Source organism: Alosa alosa, chromosome 15, assembly GCF_017589495.1.
Source record: "Alosa alosa isolate M-15738 ecotype Scorff River chromosome 15, AALO_Geno_1.1, whole genome shotgun sequence".
Classification (NCBI taxonomy): domain Eukaryota; kingdom Metazoa; phylum Chordata; class Actinopteri; order Clupeiformes; family Clupeidae; genus Alosa; species Alosa alosa.
The window spans coordinates 24,800,034-24,820,033 of record NC_063203.1 but is presented as its reverse complement, the minus strand read 5'-3'; the positions used below and the strand labels follow the sequence as shown (position 1 = coordinate 24,820,033).

The 20,000-nt window shown below is 41.9% G+C and overlaps 1 protein-coding gene and 1 long non-coding RNA gene across 3 annotated transcripts in view; one reads left to right on the top strand and one right to left on the bottom strand.

The window, feature by feature from the left end:
• The window catches only part of scn2b (sodium channel, voltage-gated, type II, beta), a 21,342-nt gene extending 9,804 nt beyond the window's left edge, over positions 1-11,538 (top strand). Inside the window, exons 3-6 of one of the 2 annotated variants that reach the window (XR_007195808.1) lie at positions 1,417-1,627; positions 4,408-4,603; positions 5,837-5,907; positions 8,008-11,538. Coding sequence is in view for 1 of the 2 variants with exons in the window: in XM_048264107.1 (XP_048120064.1) it covers positions 1,417-1,627; positions 4,408-4,603; positions 8,008-8,041 (441 nt within the window). In the remaining variant the exon portion in view is untranslated. The remainder of the gene's footprint in view (positions 1-1,416; positions 1,628-4,407; positions 4,604-5,836; positions 5,908-8,007) is intronic. The other variant, XM_048264107.1, reaches the window with a different exon arrangement.
• A 29-nt stretch (positions 11,539-11,567) lies between these two features.
• Positions 11,568-17,453, bottom strand: LOC125307976. The gene is made up of 3 exons (XR_007195809.1): positions 17,413-17,453; positions 17,231-17,268; positions 11,568-11,713 (listed from the first exon to the last, which is right to left on the bottom strand). It is a non-coding gene; the product is annotated as an uncharacterized LOC125307976 (long non-coding RNA).
• Positions 17,454-20,000: the final 2,547 nt, after the last annotated feature.

Genomic DNA, 20,000 nt, shown 5'->3' with positions numbered 1-20,000 from the left:
AGATAGAGGGGTCCTGAGGCATTCTCCCACGGAAGATTTTTTTATTTTTTTAAAAATGACCCACCAGATGACTTCTGGTGAGTTTTGTGAAAAGAGAAGGGTGGAAAAGAAGCAACTTCACACAGAGGCTTGGGCTTCAGGGCCCCCTGAGCTCTTGGGCCCAGTAAGCCCATTCAGTAATCCATCCCTGGACCCGTGACTCCATTTGTGTTCAAAATGTATACTTTTACAAACTAGAGTATCTTATGATGACCTCTATATTAAACAGAATGTGGTTAGTTGACTTATTACTTACACCTGAAGATTAAACTAAGGTTTGGCCTAGTAAGATTTTGTCTTTTAATTTAGATTTTATTATGCTGGCGGCTAATCACACAATTTTAACATAGTTTGAAAGGGACAGGATTCAGGAATAGGCTACTAAGACAGGCCCCTCTTCTGTCTGACTCACCTCATGTTACCCCTGTATGCATTATAGACTGGCTTCTGACAGAAATTACGTTTTGTGCCAACATGTAGAAACACTAGGCCTACTACAGCCTTTAATTGGTGAATGGAGGTGCAAATTCCTTTCTTTGGTTATTGTCCGTGATTCACATTAACTGTAGGCTATCGTCACATTGTAAACTTTTTTCTATCGTCACTTTTTTTCCAACTTGTGTGCCGTCGCCACATTTGATCACGTTTTGCCTGCATGGATGCGTGATTGAGTGCGCATCTAAATAATATGCAAGATGCAACAATCATTTCTAAGAGGCCTATACACGGTAATTTCTGGCATTACTACTAGCATATGATGCATTATTTATGTTGAAAGACGTGAAAGAAATGACACAGGCTTGCACAAATTCATCATTTAAAATAAAACGTTTCACTTTCGCTATCATTACGAGAATAGGCTACAATATGGAAAATGTCCAAATGTCCTTTCAGTCTGATCGGCTCCAAACATGTATGGGGTTTCCTTAGCCTGTGCTACACCTTTCCAATAAGTTTTGTGAAAATTGTACCGGTAGCTTTTGCGATATTGTTGACAGCCCTACCTCACTGCAGTAGGGTGCAGTAAATGGAAGCTTTTAATAGCGCACGCCAGTAACGAAAAACGGAAAATCACCAGGATAAACCACTCAGGGGTGTAGGCTACTCTGGAACCATAGGTCACTAATTTGTGCATTAGTTACGTTTGATTACATTTCAGATGTGTGTTGGTTTCCTGTAGGCCTAGTATGGCGCTTTATTTTTCTATGTCCGTATATTGGGGGGGACATTTTGGTCATATTTGAATATTGGGGGGGACACGTCCCCCTCAATGTCTATGGTGACTACGGCCCTGCTATCTACCTAACCAGAGTACAATATTTTTGTGTTTGTTTACATGTTTGTCTGTCTGTGTGTTATTTTTTGTTTGTTGTGTAGTTCATGATCTTTCATAAGAACAAGATGCAGCCGACCGGCATGCGGTTTGGGGACCGGGTGGCGTTCGTGGGGAACGTGGAGAAGAACGATCTGTCGGTCACCCTGGAGGACGTGCAGATCTCCGACGAGGGCTTGTACCACTGCTGGGTGCACAACCCACCGGACCGCGTGCTGGGCCTCGGGACCATCGAGCTCGTTGTGGTGACAGAACGTACGTTCACACACTGGGTCAAATCTGGCCCTCACAACACACCAGGGGGAAAACTAACTTTTCAAAATGTGGACAACTACAACTACAAATAAATTGCAAAATCCGCCAGCCACTGACCAAAAAAAAACATTATTTTACCAGTTTCGTATTTGACCAGCATTTGGCTGGTACGAGTTTCCATCCAACCTGGTCTCATTAGCAGCTGTTTGCAGGTTCGCATCCGGCCGCGTGCCGAGTCCGGTGTCCGTGCGTTGTGTTGAATTACGCGGCTGGGCTCGAACCCGCGAAAAGCTGTACCTAGGAGCAGGTGTCAGGCCGTGTTGACAATTGAGCTAAAATCCCTGGGCTGCTCTCTAAAAAAAAAACAACCAAGATGCGTTTGACCAGGGGAACGTTTCGCTTATGAGACCAGGTTATTTCCATCCCTGCAAACCCCCGTAGCAGCTCGCTTTGGCTTCAGATCCACTAACAAGGTCCACTTTTGATGTTGTCTGCATTGATGTTTTCATTTCATTAATCTGTCTGCTACATCCACTGTATCCCAACTGGCCAAAACATATTTCTTCATTTGGAGACAATAAAGGCACATCTATCTATCTATCTATCTATCTATCTGTCTGTCTGTCTGTCTGTCTGTCTGTCTGTTTTATGAGAAGAATGGCCAGGAAAAGTTTAGATTGTATCTGTAGTTTGTCATAATATCACTGTTACTATCACTGTTTCTAAGGCCCCTTCATAATGTTCTTACTGCTATTCAATTTACCGAAAAAACGGCAACATTTATACGGTGACTAATATGTTATGTAACATTTGTAAAAGAGTAAATAAGCAACTGTGAATGACAGTGGGTGCTTAGTGACATCATGCCACTATCATGTGCATGCCAACACATGTAAAAGATTCCAAAGTGACTATATAAGATAAAAAGTGATGATATGTCCCATATGATTACAATGGATGAATAATCAAAATAACTAGTTACCATGCAAATGTATGTGCTTTATGATAGAGTAAGGAAAGGGCAATGCAAATGAGATAGCCGAAGCATAACTGTGCTAACCTAAACCTTATTTTAGTGATTCTAATCCGGGCAGCATTGCAAGTCACAGTCAGTCATCATTAAACCAAGCACATTCTTTATTCATCACATATCATTCGTCATGTTCCACATAAACCTTATCATTAGCCTCTGTCTACATCAGTGTGTCTAGCCATATGTCTGTATTCATCTTCTCTTCTCCTCTTCTTCCATCCACCCATTCATCCATCCACCCATTCATCCATTCATTCATCCATTCATTCATCCATTCATCCATTCATTTTTATGCCTATCTAGCTGGAAACACTGAATTAACACTTCTTCTGTCTTCTCTTTCCTTCATTCATTCATTTGTTCATTATTTCATATGCCTGCCTATGGTGTGAGAAAGTGATTTGCTCTGTGTGTGTGTGTGCGTGTGCGTGTGGCGTGTGCGTGTGCGTGTGCGTGTGTATGTGTGTGTGTGTGTGTGTGTGTGTGTGTGTGTGTGTGTGTGTGTGTGTGTGTGTGTGTGTGTGTGTGTGTGTGTCTCTGTGTCTGTGTGTGCGTGTGTGTGTGTGTGTGTGTACCATAAGTGTGTATTGTTGTACTGCAGTGCATGTGCTGCAGCAGTGTGCCATACTAGATGATTCAGCACCTTCATGACTTTTACTTATTGATGGGACTGTCAGCCCATTTCAACTCCATGCCACTCACTCAGCTACACACACACACACATACACATATATACACGCACACACACACACACACACACACACACACAGCCTCAAGCGACAAGTAAGCTCCCAGACAATTGAATTTAGTGGTGCTCATGTGTTTTAGTTATTCATGCTTCTTAGGGGTCTCATCAACTAGTCAACTAGTCGACTGTTGAAATCACTAGTCAGCGCTGTAGGTCACAGTCAACTAGTCGACTGTTGAAATCACTAGTCAGTGCTGTAGGCCAGAGTCAACTAGTCGACTGTTGAAATCACTAGTCAGCGCTGTAGGTCACAGTCAACTAGTGGTGGGTAACATGTCTAAACAGCCTAAATATTCCTTTGGGAAATCAGACCTGTTTATACGCAATGTGAAACGGGAAATTACTGTATAAAGATTACACTAAAGACAACAACACAAACTCACTATTGATCCCAGCTCAATGTGTGTGTGTGTGTTTTTGTGTGTGTGTGTGTTTATACATGTGTTTGTGTGTTTGTATTAAAATGTTTGGGTGTATATGTGTGCGTGTGTGCATTGGTATTAAAGGTAAACTATGCAGTATTGGCAATTTCCTTACTGTTTTCTCAGTTTTTGCTTCTTTTTCGCTGGCTCTGTCATGACGAATGTCTGAGAAACTCCATCGCTACCTTTTTCTAGCCGGTGCCTGGCGTGTATGTGTATTTGAATGCAGTAAAGCAATTCGTTACACTCGTTATACTTCCTGACACTGAGGCCGTCGGCCCGCCGGCCCACAGTTGCAAGGGTGGTGTTTCCGCTCACAGGCGCTAGGGGGAAGCGAGTCGGCCACCATTCAACCCGAAAAAAGTCATATAACCATTTCAATGACTCTGAGGCTGGTAAATGAAGGTAAATTACAACTTTCATATTAAGCTAAACAACCTGCATAGTTTACCTTTAAAATGTGTGTATGTGTGCGTTTTGGTAACGTGTACTGTATGTGTGTGCACTGTGGTATTAAAATGTGTTTATGTGTGCATGTTGGTAACAATATTTGTGCGTGTGTTCTGTTTGTTTGCAGTGCCGCCCCCTCGGGACACGACCATCGCCGTGGTGATCGGCGCGTCGGTGGGGGGCATCCTGGCCCTGCTCATCCTCTCCATGGTGGTGGTGAAGTGCGTGCGTCGCCACCGGAAACAGGAGCTCATCTCCGACGAGCAGAAGATGGAGGAGGAGGGCAAGCTGGACCCGGAGGGGGGCACGGAGGAGGGCACCAAGTGGGTACCACTCTTCCCTCTTTCTCCCTCTCTCTCTCTCTCTATTTTTCTATCTCTTTTTCTCTGTCTCCATCTATCCCTCTTTTACTTTCTATTTCTTTCTCTGTTTCTCTTTTCCCTGTCATTCTGTCTTCCTTTTCTGTTCTGTTCATCATTTTTATGTTGTCTCTTCTTTCTGTTTATTTGTCTCTTTTTTGTCTCTTAATCTTTCTTTCTCCTGTCCATGGTTCTCTCACTCCTCTCTTTTTCTCTCTCATTCTTTTTTCCCTTAATTCTCTCTTTCCACATTTTTAGTAATGAAGAATTCTTATATCTAACTTACTACATTTTTAGTAAAATCTCTCCCTTTGTTGTGGTGGTTGTTGTTGTTTTCTTCTTCTTCTTCTTCTTCTTCTTCTTCTTCTTCTTCTTCTTTTTCTTCTCCTTCTTCTTCTTTAAACATATCCCACGTCCATCTGCTGAGCTGACATGCACTGACAAGCACACAGCTGCACAAAAAAGCATTGAGCATCACTGTGGATGTTGTCATATGCAACAGCAGCTCCTCTCGATGGGCCCATGCAAATGTAATAGTGTTCCCCCACATGAGACTTGAAACAGCACCGGCTGTAGTTTTGTAGTTTTCTATGCTTAACGTGACTAAACAATATGTGCAGCCATAGACATCAACTACATTTAGATCTGTTTGAAGATAAAATGAACTTATGATAAGATCCAACTGCATTGTGTGTCACAGAACCTCTTTCTTGGAAAATATAGTATATTGCTCCAACAACTTCTCTCAAACACTTTCCATCTGATTATGTTCTGGTATAGCCAAATTAACTTCCTATTTCTTTGTAATGACAGCTGAGCATGTACAGTAGAAACTGTTTTTTTTTTGGTGGTTTCATGTTTTCAAAGATATCTTGAGCTGACAGAAAGGTTGAATAGATCACTAATTGTTGGATTATCATTATGTTTATTCTGATTCTCAGGTTACCCACAACGGTGTGCATACAAAATTGTGAACAATATTAAGAGATTCTCCCAAAAAAATTTGATTAGCATAGTACAATCTATTAGATGTCTAGGTGACAATTATTTTTTTCCATGTTTTTCTTTTCCAACACATCTGCATCTATGTTTGTGTGTGTGTGTGTGTGTGTGTATTTTGTACACACGTGTGTGTGTGTGTGTGTGTGTGTGTGTGTGTGTGTGTGTGTGTGTGTGTGCCTGTTGCAAACACAACAGACAACTGTAACCAGGCTGCTGGTTCCAGAGGGCCTTGGGTTGGTGGAGCCTGCCCCGCCTCTAATGTGCTGGTAAAACCTGATTGGTACATCGTGTGTTGTAGTGGTCATGTGACTCTGGGTGGCCAACACTGATTGGCTCCCCCCTTTCCCTCCTTTTCCTATGTGGACGTGCCTCCTCTCTTTGCCATTGTGTTTGTCATTGTGATTATTCCTCCTTCCCTTCCTCTCCTGATGCATCATCTAGTAGCAGTAGTGCTCTTTGTGCTCTCTCTCTCTCTCTCTCTCTCTTTCTCTCTCTCTTTCTCTCTCTCTCTCTTCTTTCACAGTTGTGTGTCTGTTTCTTCTCCAAATGTACGCACACTACACCGTAACTCTGGCAATTCTATAACTTTATAGGAAAGATTAAGAATGGGACATGGGGAATACATCCATGTTCACATTAGGCTAGTGTTAGCTAACCTAGCACACAAGGTGACATTGAATGGTCTGCAAACGTGTAGTGAAAATTAGCAATACAGGACTCAGTACACATGAAGTACAGTAGCCTATTAGATATGCGCTTGACTTAATTCAAGCATGAATAGTCTAGAATCCACCTATGTCATTTGAACTAGTCATGTGAATCCAAACCCATCATGGATTTACATGTAGATAAGTTTCATAATCTCCTTGAATACATGCGAAAAGCTAGGCACTGATTTTAGTTTTCAGCCCTATGTATTTGATAAACTGTGGTGTCCTATGAGCTCTTGTGAATCTTTATGTCTTGACCATCTTCATCATCTCCTTCAGTGGCGTACCTCTAACTCTTAACATTGGTGTCTCTAAGGGCCTGTTTTACAGACATGTACAAATCACAGGGCTAAATATATTCTTATTAACAAAACACTTCAATGAAACCAACATTCTGTGGATTATAAATTAACATTTGTCTTATAGAAGTGTTTCTCTTTCTCAAGGATATACATAAACATTGCAATTTCATTCAGAAATAGGGGTCTTCTACCTCTTTCAGATAAAATATGTGTTTCCAAATAAGGAACCCTTTCTATACACGGAGTTTAATTGGAATCATATAAGAAGACCAGTGCATTTTAAAAGATTCTAAGAACCTTGCAGTGATTGGTGCTCAGTTTCTGTAAATTGGCCCTTCAGTTCTCCTGTAGTTCTTTGTTCCTGTGATCTGTCGTGATAATGCTATTTCTGGTGTTTACAGTGGTGTGTGTAGTGTGTATTTCTATGTGTGTAGCCATACAGTATATGTAGTTGTGTGTGTGTTTGTGTGTGTGAGAGAGAGAGAGACATAGAGAGAGACTTAACTCACTCAGAAAAGTGCATGCCTTAAGCCTGGTGATTGAGATCAAAGAGCATCTTTTAATGCTGCAGTCAGTCTTCCATGTGTTTCCACTGCCGCGCTCCTGCTGAAAGACAGAGTCTGCAAACTGCAGGTGCATCTCTGCAGGTGCTAGTGGGGCAAAGCGTGCAAGTTTGCTGGTCTCCAAAGGGCCACATCAAGCAAGCGGCCACATCAGCCATTTTTTACCCGGAGATCCCAAAGTTAGTCTCAGACTTGCAAACCAGATGCTCAGTATTGCACAAGAGACCTTGTAGCCTGATGTCAGTCCTAACACAACTCTAAGGCCTGAATACGGGCTTTCTCTCACCTTGAGCTAAATGCAGGGGCTAGAGTAGCTTCCGTATCTCTTCCACTCCAATTGGAAAAGAAGCAAGTTCATAAACAGTAGCAAAGCAACTCTACACGTTAAATGAGATTACATTAAGAGTCAGCTCAGGTACTGATGGCAGATAGAATCTGGGAACCCTACGGCATGAGATACGTAGTGGTAACTATGCAGAATATGGTTGAAGAGAGTCTTCACAGCAAAGACAGCTCATCTCATCTTAGTTTATTATCTAAACAGCCAGGAATTATGAAGTTAGTATACACATGAACAAGTGTAATGTGATAGCCGTCACAGGAGCCTAATGTCTATGTGCTAGCCAGGGGGGCCGGTAAACAGTGCTTGGTCTGCTCATCCAATAACCGGCAGAGCAGGAATGGGGTAACACAATCCACACATATGGCAATATTTTTCTCATATTCTCTCCTTCCCTCCCCCTCTCTCTCCTTCTATTTGTCACCCTTCCCTCTCTTTCCCTTTGTTGCAGAAATATATATTCCCTGCCTGAAGATGTATATTGAACCTTGCTTGAGTCAACGTCCTGCAACTGCCTCACCTTTAGCCCCGATCCTCTTCTTGTTCCTTCGCACAAGATCTCAGACTACGGGCAAAGGCCCACATCCAAGCAACAAACTGCTTCAAGTCTACTGTACCGAACAGGCCGATCTGAGTCTGGCTATCCACATGTCCTGGTTCCTTGGTCTTTCTTAGTGTAGATGTCCCAGAAACTAAGCATCTAGATTACAGGTTAAGAACAAGTTAGGCTAGCCGTCTGAACACTGCCACTTTTGCTCTCTCTCTCTCTCTCTCTCTCTCTCTCTCTCTCTCTCATGGACTAAAACAGTAGAATGGGAATCCATGAGAATATTTCCACACAAGCGATTTTGGTTTACTGGAGTCGTTATTTAGCGTATCTTCCAGAGTGTGTTGTGATTTCAATTTGTTTTTGTCTTCCACAAGCTGCCAAACTATTTTATAAAAAGGTAACAACTGTATAATAGAGTAAAAAAAAAAATCTTTCTAAACAAGCACATGTCACCGTGTCCCACTGTTGAGTAGTTTACCTGGCTATCTAAATGAAGAATGAAGATGTTTTTGTTTTCCCTTAACTATGGATAGGTTTCCTGTATCTTTCCCCAAGCCTCATGTTTATCTCTAGGGACCAATGTGGGACAGGCATATCCATATCTTCTTTATATGATAGCTAGTTAGAGTGTCTGTGTGCCAAGTGTATGAAGGGACAGTTTCATATGTGTGCTGGGTGGTGTACATTCTTTTGTATCTGTTTGCATCTTGAGAACCCCTTAGATAGCATTTAACCCAGCGGTCCCGCTAGGGTACGTGCATCTACTCCCAGATCTTAGTATGGGAGACAGATACAGAATGCATCTGTGTGTGTGTGTGTGTGTGTGTGTGTGTGTGTGTGTGTGTGTGAGAGAGAGAGAATGTGTTTGTGTATGTTGGAGTTTGTGTTATATGGATAATTCCTCTTGGCGAAGATCTGAACACTAAGGTAGTTATTTTCCTTGTTTGTTGCACTGCTTGCTACTGTGTTGTTGAGTCATGCCTTCGTCACCTGGGTGCAGTTTGTTGTGCAGTTATTTGGCATCGCACCTTAGCATGTTTTCATTTGCGCACACAATGACAGATCCCACTTAGTCTACGGAAAGCACTGTCATCCCCCAATACTGTACAAGTATCAATTAAATATGTTCCACTGCACCTATACATGCATGAAGAGGTCTACTGACAGCATATCACAGACACACACAAAGGGAACATTCATGCATACACCCTTATTAGACACAGAGACCTCATTACTCCACACAAACACATACACACACACACACACACACACACACACACACAAACACACACACACACACACACACACACACACACACACACACACACAACAAATGTCTGTATACACACACACACACACACACACACACACACACACACACACACACACACACACACACACATAAAGATCAAGTAATTCATTTTTACATGCTAGGATGCATATCATGCCTAGTTCACAAATACAGTGTACCTTCAGGGAACATAAACTTGATACATAAAATTAAATTTGTAAGGACAAAAACGATAGACTTTATAAGCCAAACACTGTACAGCAGGGGGGTTAATACAATTGCTATTTTGGGATCATTTCTGGTGTCTTATGTATTTTGAATGTATTGTTTGAGACCTCAGTTTGTACAATGATTAATTGTTAACATTTTAGTTGTATAACACTATATTCTATTACGCATATGGTACAGATAAATATATGAAGAGTTATGGTATACACCTATATAGAGTTCTTTAAGCCATCTATCAAAGTTTAGAATTGTGAAGGCTTATATTTTACTTATCTCAACTGATACTTTATTAACCAGTGTAGCGCTGGGGATAGCCACTGCCAGAGTATTTTATCAAATAGAGTTTAATAAATTAGTTAAAAGACCACTTGCATATTTGTACATCACAATCAATAAATAGAGAACAATATACATTAGGTATATAGAATGCAGCATATTTACTAAACAATCAAATTTACCTCACTGACAAAAATGTAAATTTAATTTATAAATCCTGATTCTCATAAGAAGCATTTGTGGACCAAAACTTTTGTTTCTGATGCTACATTTGTCAGGCCGTATAGGCGAGTTTAGAGTTTTGGTCTATTACCAATAGAAAGATGGTAAAAATGTGGTAGAACATGGTATGCTGCTGGCACAAAGCATTGACAATTGTGAAATATGAAATCAAAGCTAAAGGGTTGTTCATGCTGAGAAAGATAACGATAATGCTAAAGGCAAAAAAGAAGGCAAAATCACTCTAGCCAATATGAGTGATAACACATATCCACACATTAACTGTAACAATAACGACATGAAGAACAATATCATCCGGGATCACTTTCAGAGTGATTATGAGAACGATAAAAATCTGACAGTCAATCAGAATAATCCTTTAAATTCTAGACAGCACATTAATCAACACAGAGATATATATATATATATATATATATATATATATATATATTTATCAATGGCCAGTGTGGAGGCTCGTCCACAAATATCTTTATAGTTATTGTTCCTGGTGTGAACGGCCCTTAATCTAGACTGAAATGTGACATGACATGAGGTTTTATTACAAATGTCATGGACTAATGTTAAGACAGTCCATGGAGTTTTTGGACAAGAGACATTTATCGCAACCATTATGAAAGTTATAAAGACCAGTACAAGGACTAGATCGTTTTGCTCCAAAATGTCCATCAGAAAAGTCTCTAAAACCTAATTGTATCACTGGAATTGATTTATTCTGTATGAGCTGTTTGGAAATGCTTATTGCATGTAAAGCCCTTATTCAGGTTACCCAAATGAATCTGAACTGAATCCAATAAAGTGCAGGTCATGTGGAGGTGTGCCCTGTGAATGTTGGTTGTGATGGCATGAAGTCATGGGCACTCTTTATACATACTCTTGATGTCCCTTTTAAAACATTATTACACTGTGTTCACTGTAAAGATGTCATGACATTTGAAAATGCTTTGGAAAAACAATCTATTATTTCTGTAACGTCTAATTTTGTGATAGTTAAATGTATAATGCTAATTTTGAGGACAACTACATGTTATCATAGTACTCAGGCAGGGAAACACACACACACACACACACATAAACACACATACTGCACTTGTTTTGTTTGATGTTATAAAGATGTGTGTTGGTGTCATTGCTTAGGCATTTGTTTAAAGCTGCTAACAACTAACACATTCAATTAAATCAGTAATTGAGGGTGTATGTGGCTTATTTGTACTAAAACCAAGCACAGCACAGCCCAATGTCAACAACAACAACAACAACAACAAAATACAAATTTACCTCTGACTTTTCTAAAATGAATAAATGCATGCCAATTTCATAGATAACAAAAATGTCTAAAGTAAAACATTTGGCATTATACAACACATATCCTCACCCCCTTACCCAAACCCAACCCACCCTCTCCTACCCCCTCTCCATGGGTCTCAGACTCCAGGGGGAGCCTTAGAAACTAGCCCCAGCCCTTTGCCTAGCTGTCTATGTGCGCTCATGCATGCTTCTACTGCTACCTTTGTCCGGTTGTGGCGGAGTTGGTGGGTCCTTAGGGGGCCGGCTCTCGCCTGTTCACATTGGACACTTAAAGGAAAAAAAAAAAAGAAAGAAAATAATAAATAATAATTAAAAAAGCAAAAGCAGATGAAAATAGCTTGTGCTGCATTGTCCTGAAGAATGATCTGTAGTCACGGACATAATTTGAAATAAAAAGACAAAATGATTTGGAAAAAAAAGACCATTTGTTTTGACGTGTCTTATTTAGTTTTGCATACACTGACTACTGACAGAAGTAGAGCAAATTTGTGTGTGTGTGTGTGTGTGTGTGTGTGTGTGTGTGTGTGTGTGTGTGTGTTTGTTTGTGTGTGTGTGTGTGTGTGTGTGTGTGTGTGTGTGTGTGTGTGTGTGTTCCACTGTTCATCTATATTGTTATTATTCTGTGTCATGGACTAAAATGCTCTTTATGTGGGGGTAGTATGATACATATGTTTCATGCATGACACACAATTCCAGCTGAAAGCTGTCCTATGTCAATAAATAAATAAATAATATGGATTCGTCATGTACGTCATGTATTTCTACCACCATTTTGTATCCAGAAGAGTGAAGGCTAAGATAAAAAAAAAACAGACTTAAATGGCAGGTGTGTGAAAGACATTGTTAGGGCGATTAAAAAGAGTGTGTTGGACCATGGGGTTATAATCCATGGGATTATAATGTCAAATCCCAATGTGAGTCTTTTTCAGGCCCAGTTCTACTCAGTACTCAGTAACAACACAACAGTATACCTGGAACAGATGCAACTCAGTTAGCATGCTAGCTGGTGTTTGTTGGTGACAGTACTGTAGCTGACAGGCTTCAGCATCTCTTACATTTTAGTGGGATGATCTACAGTATATATATAGAATGACAAAAAAACTGGAAGGGAATAACAAGTGCACATTTGATGACACCAAAACAAGATGCATGTAAGAACGTCCATTGTACATTTTCAATGTACTATTGCTTTAAATCTACTCAGAAAACTCATTGTGATCTTCCCTCTTCTCCTTCCACTCCATTTGTCTATATCCATATTTGGAAACAAACAGCCCAGTGTATAGGTAGTGTAAGGGTGTGTGTGTGTGTGTGTGTGAGAGAGAGAGAGAGAGAGAGAGAGAGAGAGAGTGTGTGCCTGTGTGATTATGAAAGTAGACTGCAGGTATCTGGGTCTGCGGCTGGTAAATGGGGCATGGAGAGAGGAGCTGACAGGAGAGGTCGAGAGGGCATTACCTGCTGCAGCGCCAGTGGCTCCCAGGGGGCGCAGGCACACCAACGCACCGCCACCGACGCTCAAGGTGACACGTGCATGTGAATGTGCCTCAACAGCCTCACACACACACACACACACAAATGCTCACACTTACACTCAAGCACTGTAACACAGGCACACACACAGACACACACACACACACACACACACACACACACACACACACAGACACACACACACACACACACACACACACACGCGCAGACACGCACGCACTAGAGCGCACACTCACACTCTAAAACACACACAGTGCGGCAGCTGTCACGTAGAATGCCCTTTGTTTTGGTGCCCGGAGAGCTGGCAGAGAGAAAAGCACAGAGCCAGGGCAAGCCGAGCCGGGCAGGGAACAGGGCGCCAGACTTGGGCCAGACTTGGGCCAGACCTGGGCAGATCAACTGAACCGCTCTCTGAGTCGCCGTCCAAAGCACAATCAGTGTGGTGTGATAGAAGCTCGGACTGAACCGGCAGCAGCAGTTCTTTCTGCTCTCTTGGTGTCTATCTACATTAGCAAAGCTAACGCACTACCTGCCCATTGTTTTCAGCTAGCACCACCATAACATATAAAAGCCTAACTGAAAACTGACACAATGTGTTGATCACAGTCTCGTGAATGTCACCGGTAACTCGTCTAGACATCCTCCGTTACCGCCGGATGGGCTGGTTTGGCTGACAGTCTGCCTTTCGGTTCTGTTTGACAGGGCTCATGTTCGAGAGGCTGTGCTAGCCTGACTCAGCAGAAAAAAATGCTCAACTGCTTAGCACAGCACAGACATAATGTCTCACAGTATGACCACAGGGTTATGGGGTATAACCACAAAGGTTATTATGGGGTACGACCACAGGGTTATTATAGGGTACGACCACAGGGTTATAATGGGGTACGACCACAAGGTTATTATGGGGTACGGTGACAGCGTTATTATGAGGTACAACCACAGGGTTATGAAGCACGACCACAGAGTTATGAGGTACAACCACAGGGTTATTATGAGGTACGACGACAGGGTTATTATGAAGTACGACCACAGGGTTATTATGAGGGACGACCACAGGGTTATTATGAGGTACGACCACGGGGTTATTATGAAGTACGACCACAGGGTTATGAAGTACGACCACAGAGTTATGAGGTACAACCACAGGGTTATTATGAGGTACGACCGCAGGGTAATGTGGTAGGACCACAGGGTTATTATGAGGTACGACCACAGGGTTATGTGGTACGACCACAGGGTTATTATGAGGTAGGACCACAGGGTTATTATGAGGTACGACCACAGGGTTATTATGAGGTACGACCAAAGGGTTATTATGAGGTATGACCACAGACTTATGAGGTACGACCACAGAGTTATGAGGTACAACCCGAGGCTTATGAGATACGACCACAGGGTTATTATGAGGTACGACCACAGGGTTATTATGAGGTACGACCACAGAGTTATGAGGTACAAACCCACAGGCTTATGAGGTACATTTTTCTCCCCTTTGTTGCCCCATCTTCTACAGAGAGCTACAGGAACATCAAACCTTGTGGTTTGATCTGCCTATACATGTTGCCATACTGATCCTGCTCACATCGGCTGTCCTGCTCACTTTCTGACACACACACACACTCCAGCATTTTTAACTGACAAGCACTCAATAAACAATTGATTCTACCACCAACAAAAATAGAACTGAATTGTCATCTACAAGGTGGCCGTAAAAGGGTTCGGCGGTGGTGAGTAGTTGTTTTGAAAACAGTGCAATCAAATATAATTGAACGTCGAAAGCGGAGTGTGTCACACTCATGTCGGTGCCGATGTGAGGAGACCTTAAAGCAGCACTAAAGAAGATTTGCTCTTGGGGTCCCCCTACAGTTGAGAAGTGTAATAATAAACAAACTAAATATGCATCTTTTGCCTCAAAGTATAAACATAACTCCGATACAGTATAGAGGGAGTTAAACATAACTCTGATACAGTATAGAGGGAATGCACTGACAGCAGTCTGTAATAGCAGCTTTTTCATTTCGATTTCGGATGGGGTTGGGACAGTGTTGCAGAAAGTTGCTAGGTCGGTAATTGCCTACAAAGGGCCACTCAGACAATGGCAGAAGTGCTGTTCGTCATGTTTTGAGGTTATGTGCCATCAAAATGATTTTGAAAACGTTATGTTATACTCTTAAGGGTGCCTTTAATTCCACTGCTTAGTGGAATATCCTATTGTGATGCGCTTTTTAGAATGTCAATTATTTTTTAGATAATTGCACACCTACAAAGGAGTTCTAGTTTTTTGGTAGGTTTTAAAAGGTAGTTACACAAACAGGACAGTTTTAGCCATCAAAAGGTGGAAATCATAGCACAAATGAACACAACACAAGTGTGGCAATAGTGGTAAAAGCGGGATAATGGACTCCGAGGTTGTTGCCCTTGCATAATGCTTTGATCAACAATGCATGATTCTAAAACAAATAGCACAGCAATGATTGGCTAAGCAGTGTTCAAATCTGTTTTAAAACACCTGCGACCTCATTCCTTTTTTGTTACGGCGCCAAACTAAAAGCAACTGCTGGAGAAAGTAGCTGTTTTGTGTCGTGCCTACAGTAACAACGCCTCTTTAGCTGCTGTGAAATCTCATGTAACCTGCAGCGTCTCGGGGCATATTGCTTATTCTGTAGAACATTCATTCTACACCTGTTTGATAACGCGGATAACAAGGCGTTTCTAGTCCCCCCCCCCCCTCTCCCATTTGGGATTTATTCTTGGGAAAAAAGTCTCTCTTCTCATGTCCTATATACAGTTTGCCACAATATAGCACAATGGATGGCCCCTTTGAAATACTCTCTCTCAATGTTCATATCATATAGCGATTCATACTCAGCCTCATACCTCATCTCTGGGCTCCATATTTGTAGTGTTTATCTAATATGATGAAACGTTAGATTAACTAACCCTTGCTTATATAAATGTTACTTAAAGAAATGTTTTATATGACATGCAATTACACATGTATTATGTACTCCACAAATGTGCCAACATCGCTTTACTTTCACCTTCAGATGAGAATTGAAATTGTCTCTGGATATTCTGGATATTCCGGATATTCTGGATATTCTGGATAATGTCAATGAGTCAGTTACTCTGTCAATGTCCACCTGAGTGCTACTTTTAGTATTAACTGCTCCTATACAGGCACTTTATTTCTGTCTATTTCACAAATCAAAATGTATCAATGTCGATATTTGTCAATGTCACAAATCAAAGTAACCTGAACTGTCAGATAATACACTTATTTTTTATTTTACCTTATTAATCTATTAACAATTTGTGTTAACAGCTCATTTTATTTATCTTAACACCTTATTAGTGTATAACAACATGATGCAAACTGTGATGAATATCGTCCCTATAAAACAGTTTGGGATGAAGTCATGAAACAGCTAAGATATTGTTTTTCATTGAATGATTTTGTCATAGTCTTACTGCCGCAAGGATAGCAATAATTTCCCTTTAAGTTGACTTTGAGCCAGTCATATGGCAACTTGGTCTCATCCCAGGTGATGTGATCTCAGCCCTTAGGAATGCATAGCACTGCTCTTTTAAAGCTGCCGCTGTAGTTTCTGTGAACTGCTTCCAACTGTACTAAATATTCAGACTTACAAGACTCAGCGTTTATGTCGTGTCATTTCTTACGCATCCTTGGAGAAATCATAAATAAATTATAACAAGAACTAAACTTTTCAAATGAGTCAAATTATTCACAATTGAGGAGCCGGGCGCTCCGTAAACTTGCAAATACTGGACAGATCGAAGCCAAATCTCTACCCTATTATTCTATGACATTTCACACCATTTCTCTGGATATTGTCTAAACGTGGATATAAGGCTGATCAGGCAAGTTGTTTTAATGGCATGAAAGCCATTTTCCATCAGATATTATTTATACAGTACATTTGTATTGTAAAAGAAAATAGCCAACAGTGTTCTGTTCAGGCTCACCATCTAAATGGAAGAGCTAAACCTATTTTCCATATGTGTGTGTTTGCATAAAGTAAGAAAATTACTTGATAAAGCTGGCAATACCACTGAAAAGACAGTCAGCAAGACTTCACAACGAAATGGATACATATTCCCAGCAAGCAGTTGCAGTATCTAAGCAGTAATATAATACACTTTGTAAACAAGCATATTAAGCATATGAAGTTCAAATTAGCAGCAACGTGTGTTTCAGAAATACCCAAGAGCACCCAAGAGAGGGGCACGAAGCAGAAGTTAATTAAAAGTCCAGCTAATTGAGAGACTTACCAGCTAAATCCACTGATGATTTTAATGTCTTTTTTTCCCTGTGTGAAAAACTAGCATGTTGTCAAATCACGTTGGCAAGTACACCGCCTATGTAAAAGCACTCCTGAAAAAAACCTTAAAAAACAAATACAGATAATAAGCAAAATAATGGTCTGATTTGGTGCTGAAGCCCTTGTGCTCACCTTCACTGAGAGGAGGCCCGAGAGAGCTGGCTGTGTGCTCGTCCTCGGCATGGTTCAACAGAAAGAGTAAGAGCCGGAGAGAGGAAGCAGAGGGGAGCGACAGGAGGGGAGGGGAGGGGAGTGATGGAGGGAGGGAGGGAGCAGAGCAAGAGAGAGAAGGGAGGGAGGAGAGCAGAGAGGGAGAGAGAAAAAGTCCTGTGGATTCTTGTCGGGACGGTTGAGGTCGTTGCTGCATTTTTTTAGGTTTTTTTTAAGGAGCCCTTGTAAAGCTTTTAGGAGTGAGAGGCAGGAGTTACGCAGAGGGGTAGGAAGAGAGGGAGAGAGGAAGAGAGAGAGAGAGAAGCATGAGGTGGATGCTAAGCATTTGATGCAGAGATTTCTCTTAAGACTTTCCTACTGTCCTGTAGTCTCTCTCTCTTTCTCTCGCCCCTCTCCTTTCCTTGCGTTCTCTCTCTTCAGCCCTCCCCACCATCCTGCAGTTCTGTCAAAGACTTTTGCTTCCTCATCCCTCATCATTGGCTCCCACAGCCTCAGATACACTGATTTCCTTTCTCGATGTCCATTCTCCCTCTACCCAAAGTCTCGAATAAACAACAAAAACAAACAATGCTAACAAAAACACCCAGAGAAGTCAGACCGGGTTACAAATTCCAGAAGTGCTATTATGTTGATAGTCCCCACAGACTTCAATTTCACTGACTATTCGCGGTAAGCCATCCTGATTTGGGTGCTATTGAGTCTGAATGAGTCTGACACAAAAGTATAGTTTTCTTCTTAAAAATGGTTCCTTCTGTGTTATATAGTAGAATCTCAGACGTCGTAATTTGTACGTAATTTCTTCTGTGGTCAGAGTCTCTCTCACACTTTCTGCTTTACCTATAAAACTCTCTGCTCCAACTCTCATTTTTTCTTTTATACCTACCCCTCTACTCCCCCTACCCCTCTACTACCCCCTCTCTACTCCCCCTCGACCTTCTTTATTGCCCCCACCTATCCCATTTAATTCAGCAGCCTCCCCCTCTCTCTCTCCCTCCCTCTCTTTCTCTCCCTCTCTCCCTCCCTCCCTTTCTCTCCCTCTCTATCTCTCCTCTCTCTGTCCCCTATCCAACCCTACCCCACCTTAGAGTTCTATACATCCTTTACTCACATGCAACTGCACTCTATCTCTATCGCTCTCTCTCTCCCTCTTTATTTCCCTCTCTCTATCTCTTTATCTCTCTCCCTCTCTCTGTCTATAATCTCTCCCTCTTTATTTCCCTCTCTCTCTCTCTCTCTCTCTCTCTCTCACACACACACACACACACACACACATGCTCTATCAACCTCTACGCGCTCACTGTCTCCTATACTTCCCTTACACTGGAGATTTCATTATGGGAATTTCTTGGTCCTGCCCCCTCCACTCCTCACCCATCTGTGATGCTGCAATATGCTTCCCAAGGTGACATTCACCTAAACAGGAAAGGTGTGCATCTCCCTCTCTCTCTCTCCCCCTCTCTGTGTCCCTGTGTGTGTGTGTGTGTGTGTGTGTGTGTGTGTGTGAGTATGTGTGTGTGTGTGTGTGTGTGTGTGTGTGTGTGTGAGTGTGTGTGTGTGTGTGTGTGTGTGTGTGTGAGTATGTGTGTGTGTGTGTGTGTGTGTGTGTGTGTGTGAGTATGTGTGTGTGTGTGTGTGTGTGTGTGTGTGTGTGTGTGTGTGTGTGTGTGTGTGTGTGTGTGTGTGTGTGTGTTGCCTGGTTTAAAAGGGTGATGATGTTGAAAGCTGTTACATAAATCACATCAGCACACAAAAGGCCCCACTGCTCCTCCACCTCAGGAGTAACGAATAAGTAAAACTAAGCAATTAAATGATGTTAGCCACCGTGTTAGCAACCATGTTTGCTATTGGATTGTGATGTCTTGTGTACACTTTTCAAGATGTCTTGTTTTTTGTGAAAGCGAAACGGTGCGTGGAGAAAGGGGCGAAGAACAGAGCTATCAGTGCAGGTCCAGGGTCTTTGCATGCATGAGCGGCATCATAACGATCCCTCCTGAGGCTTCGTCAGGGGACTCCAGTATATCTGCAGTCACGCTCCTCCAGAGACATCTGCCTGTGCACCGCATTGGGCCACTCTATTGACCTTTCGGTTACAGAGACAGCTGTGCTCAGCGGGGGGTCAGAGGGAGTGCTGCAGCTAGGGTTGGGGGTCTCACGTCCATTAATCACCTTGACTTGGAGCTCAAAAAAAGCCTTATCGGAGATAAGCTTCACACAGTGACCAGCATGCATGGTGGAGAGCTGACGGACCTTGGATTCCCTCCAACTTAAGCATTGAAATTTAGAAGCACTGGTTCTCAGAACTCAGAAGCACTGGTCACCAAAGTGTGTGCTGGTATATATCCTCCCCTAAATGCTGGTTATTTGGGTGGGTCAGTCAAAGAAAATACGGTTATAGTGATCAGACGTCTGGCCACTAATGTTTATTTTTTGTTTGTTTGTTTGTTTTTTTGCAAAAGCTGGTCATTTTAGTGAGTCTATCATACAAGCTATAGTTTTAATCATCAGTCAGTAGGATCATCGGTCATCAGTGTGTATGTGTAGCTATATTC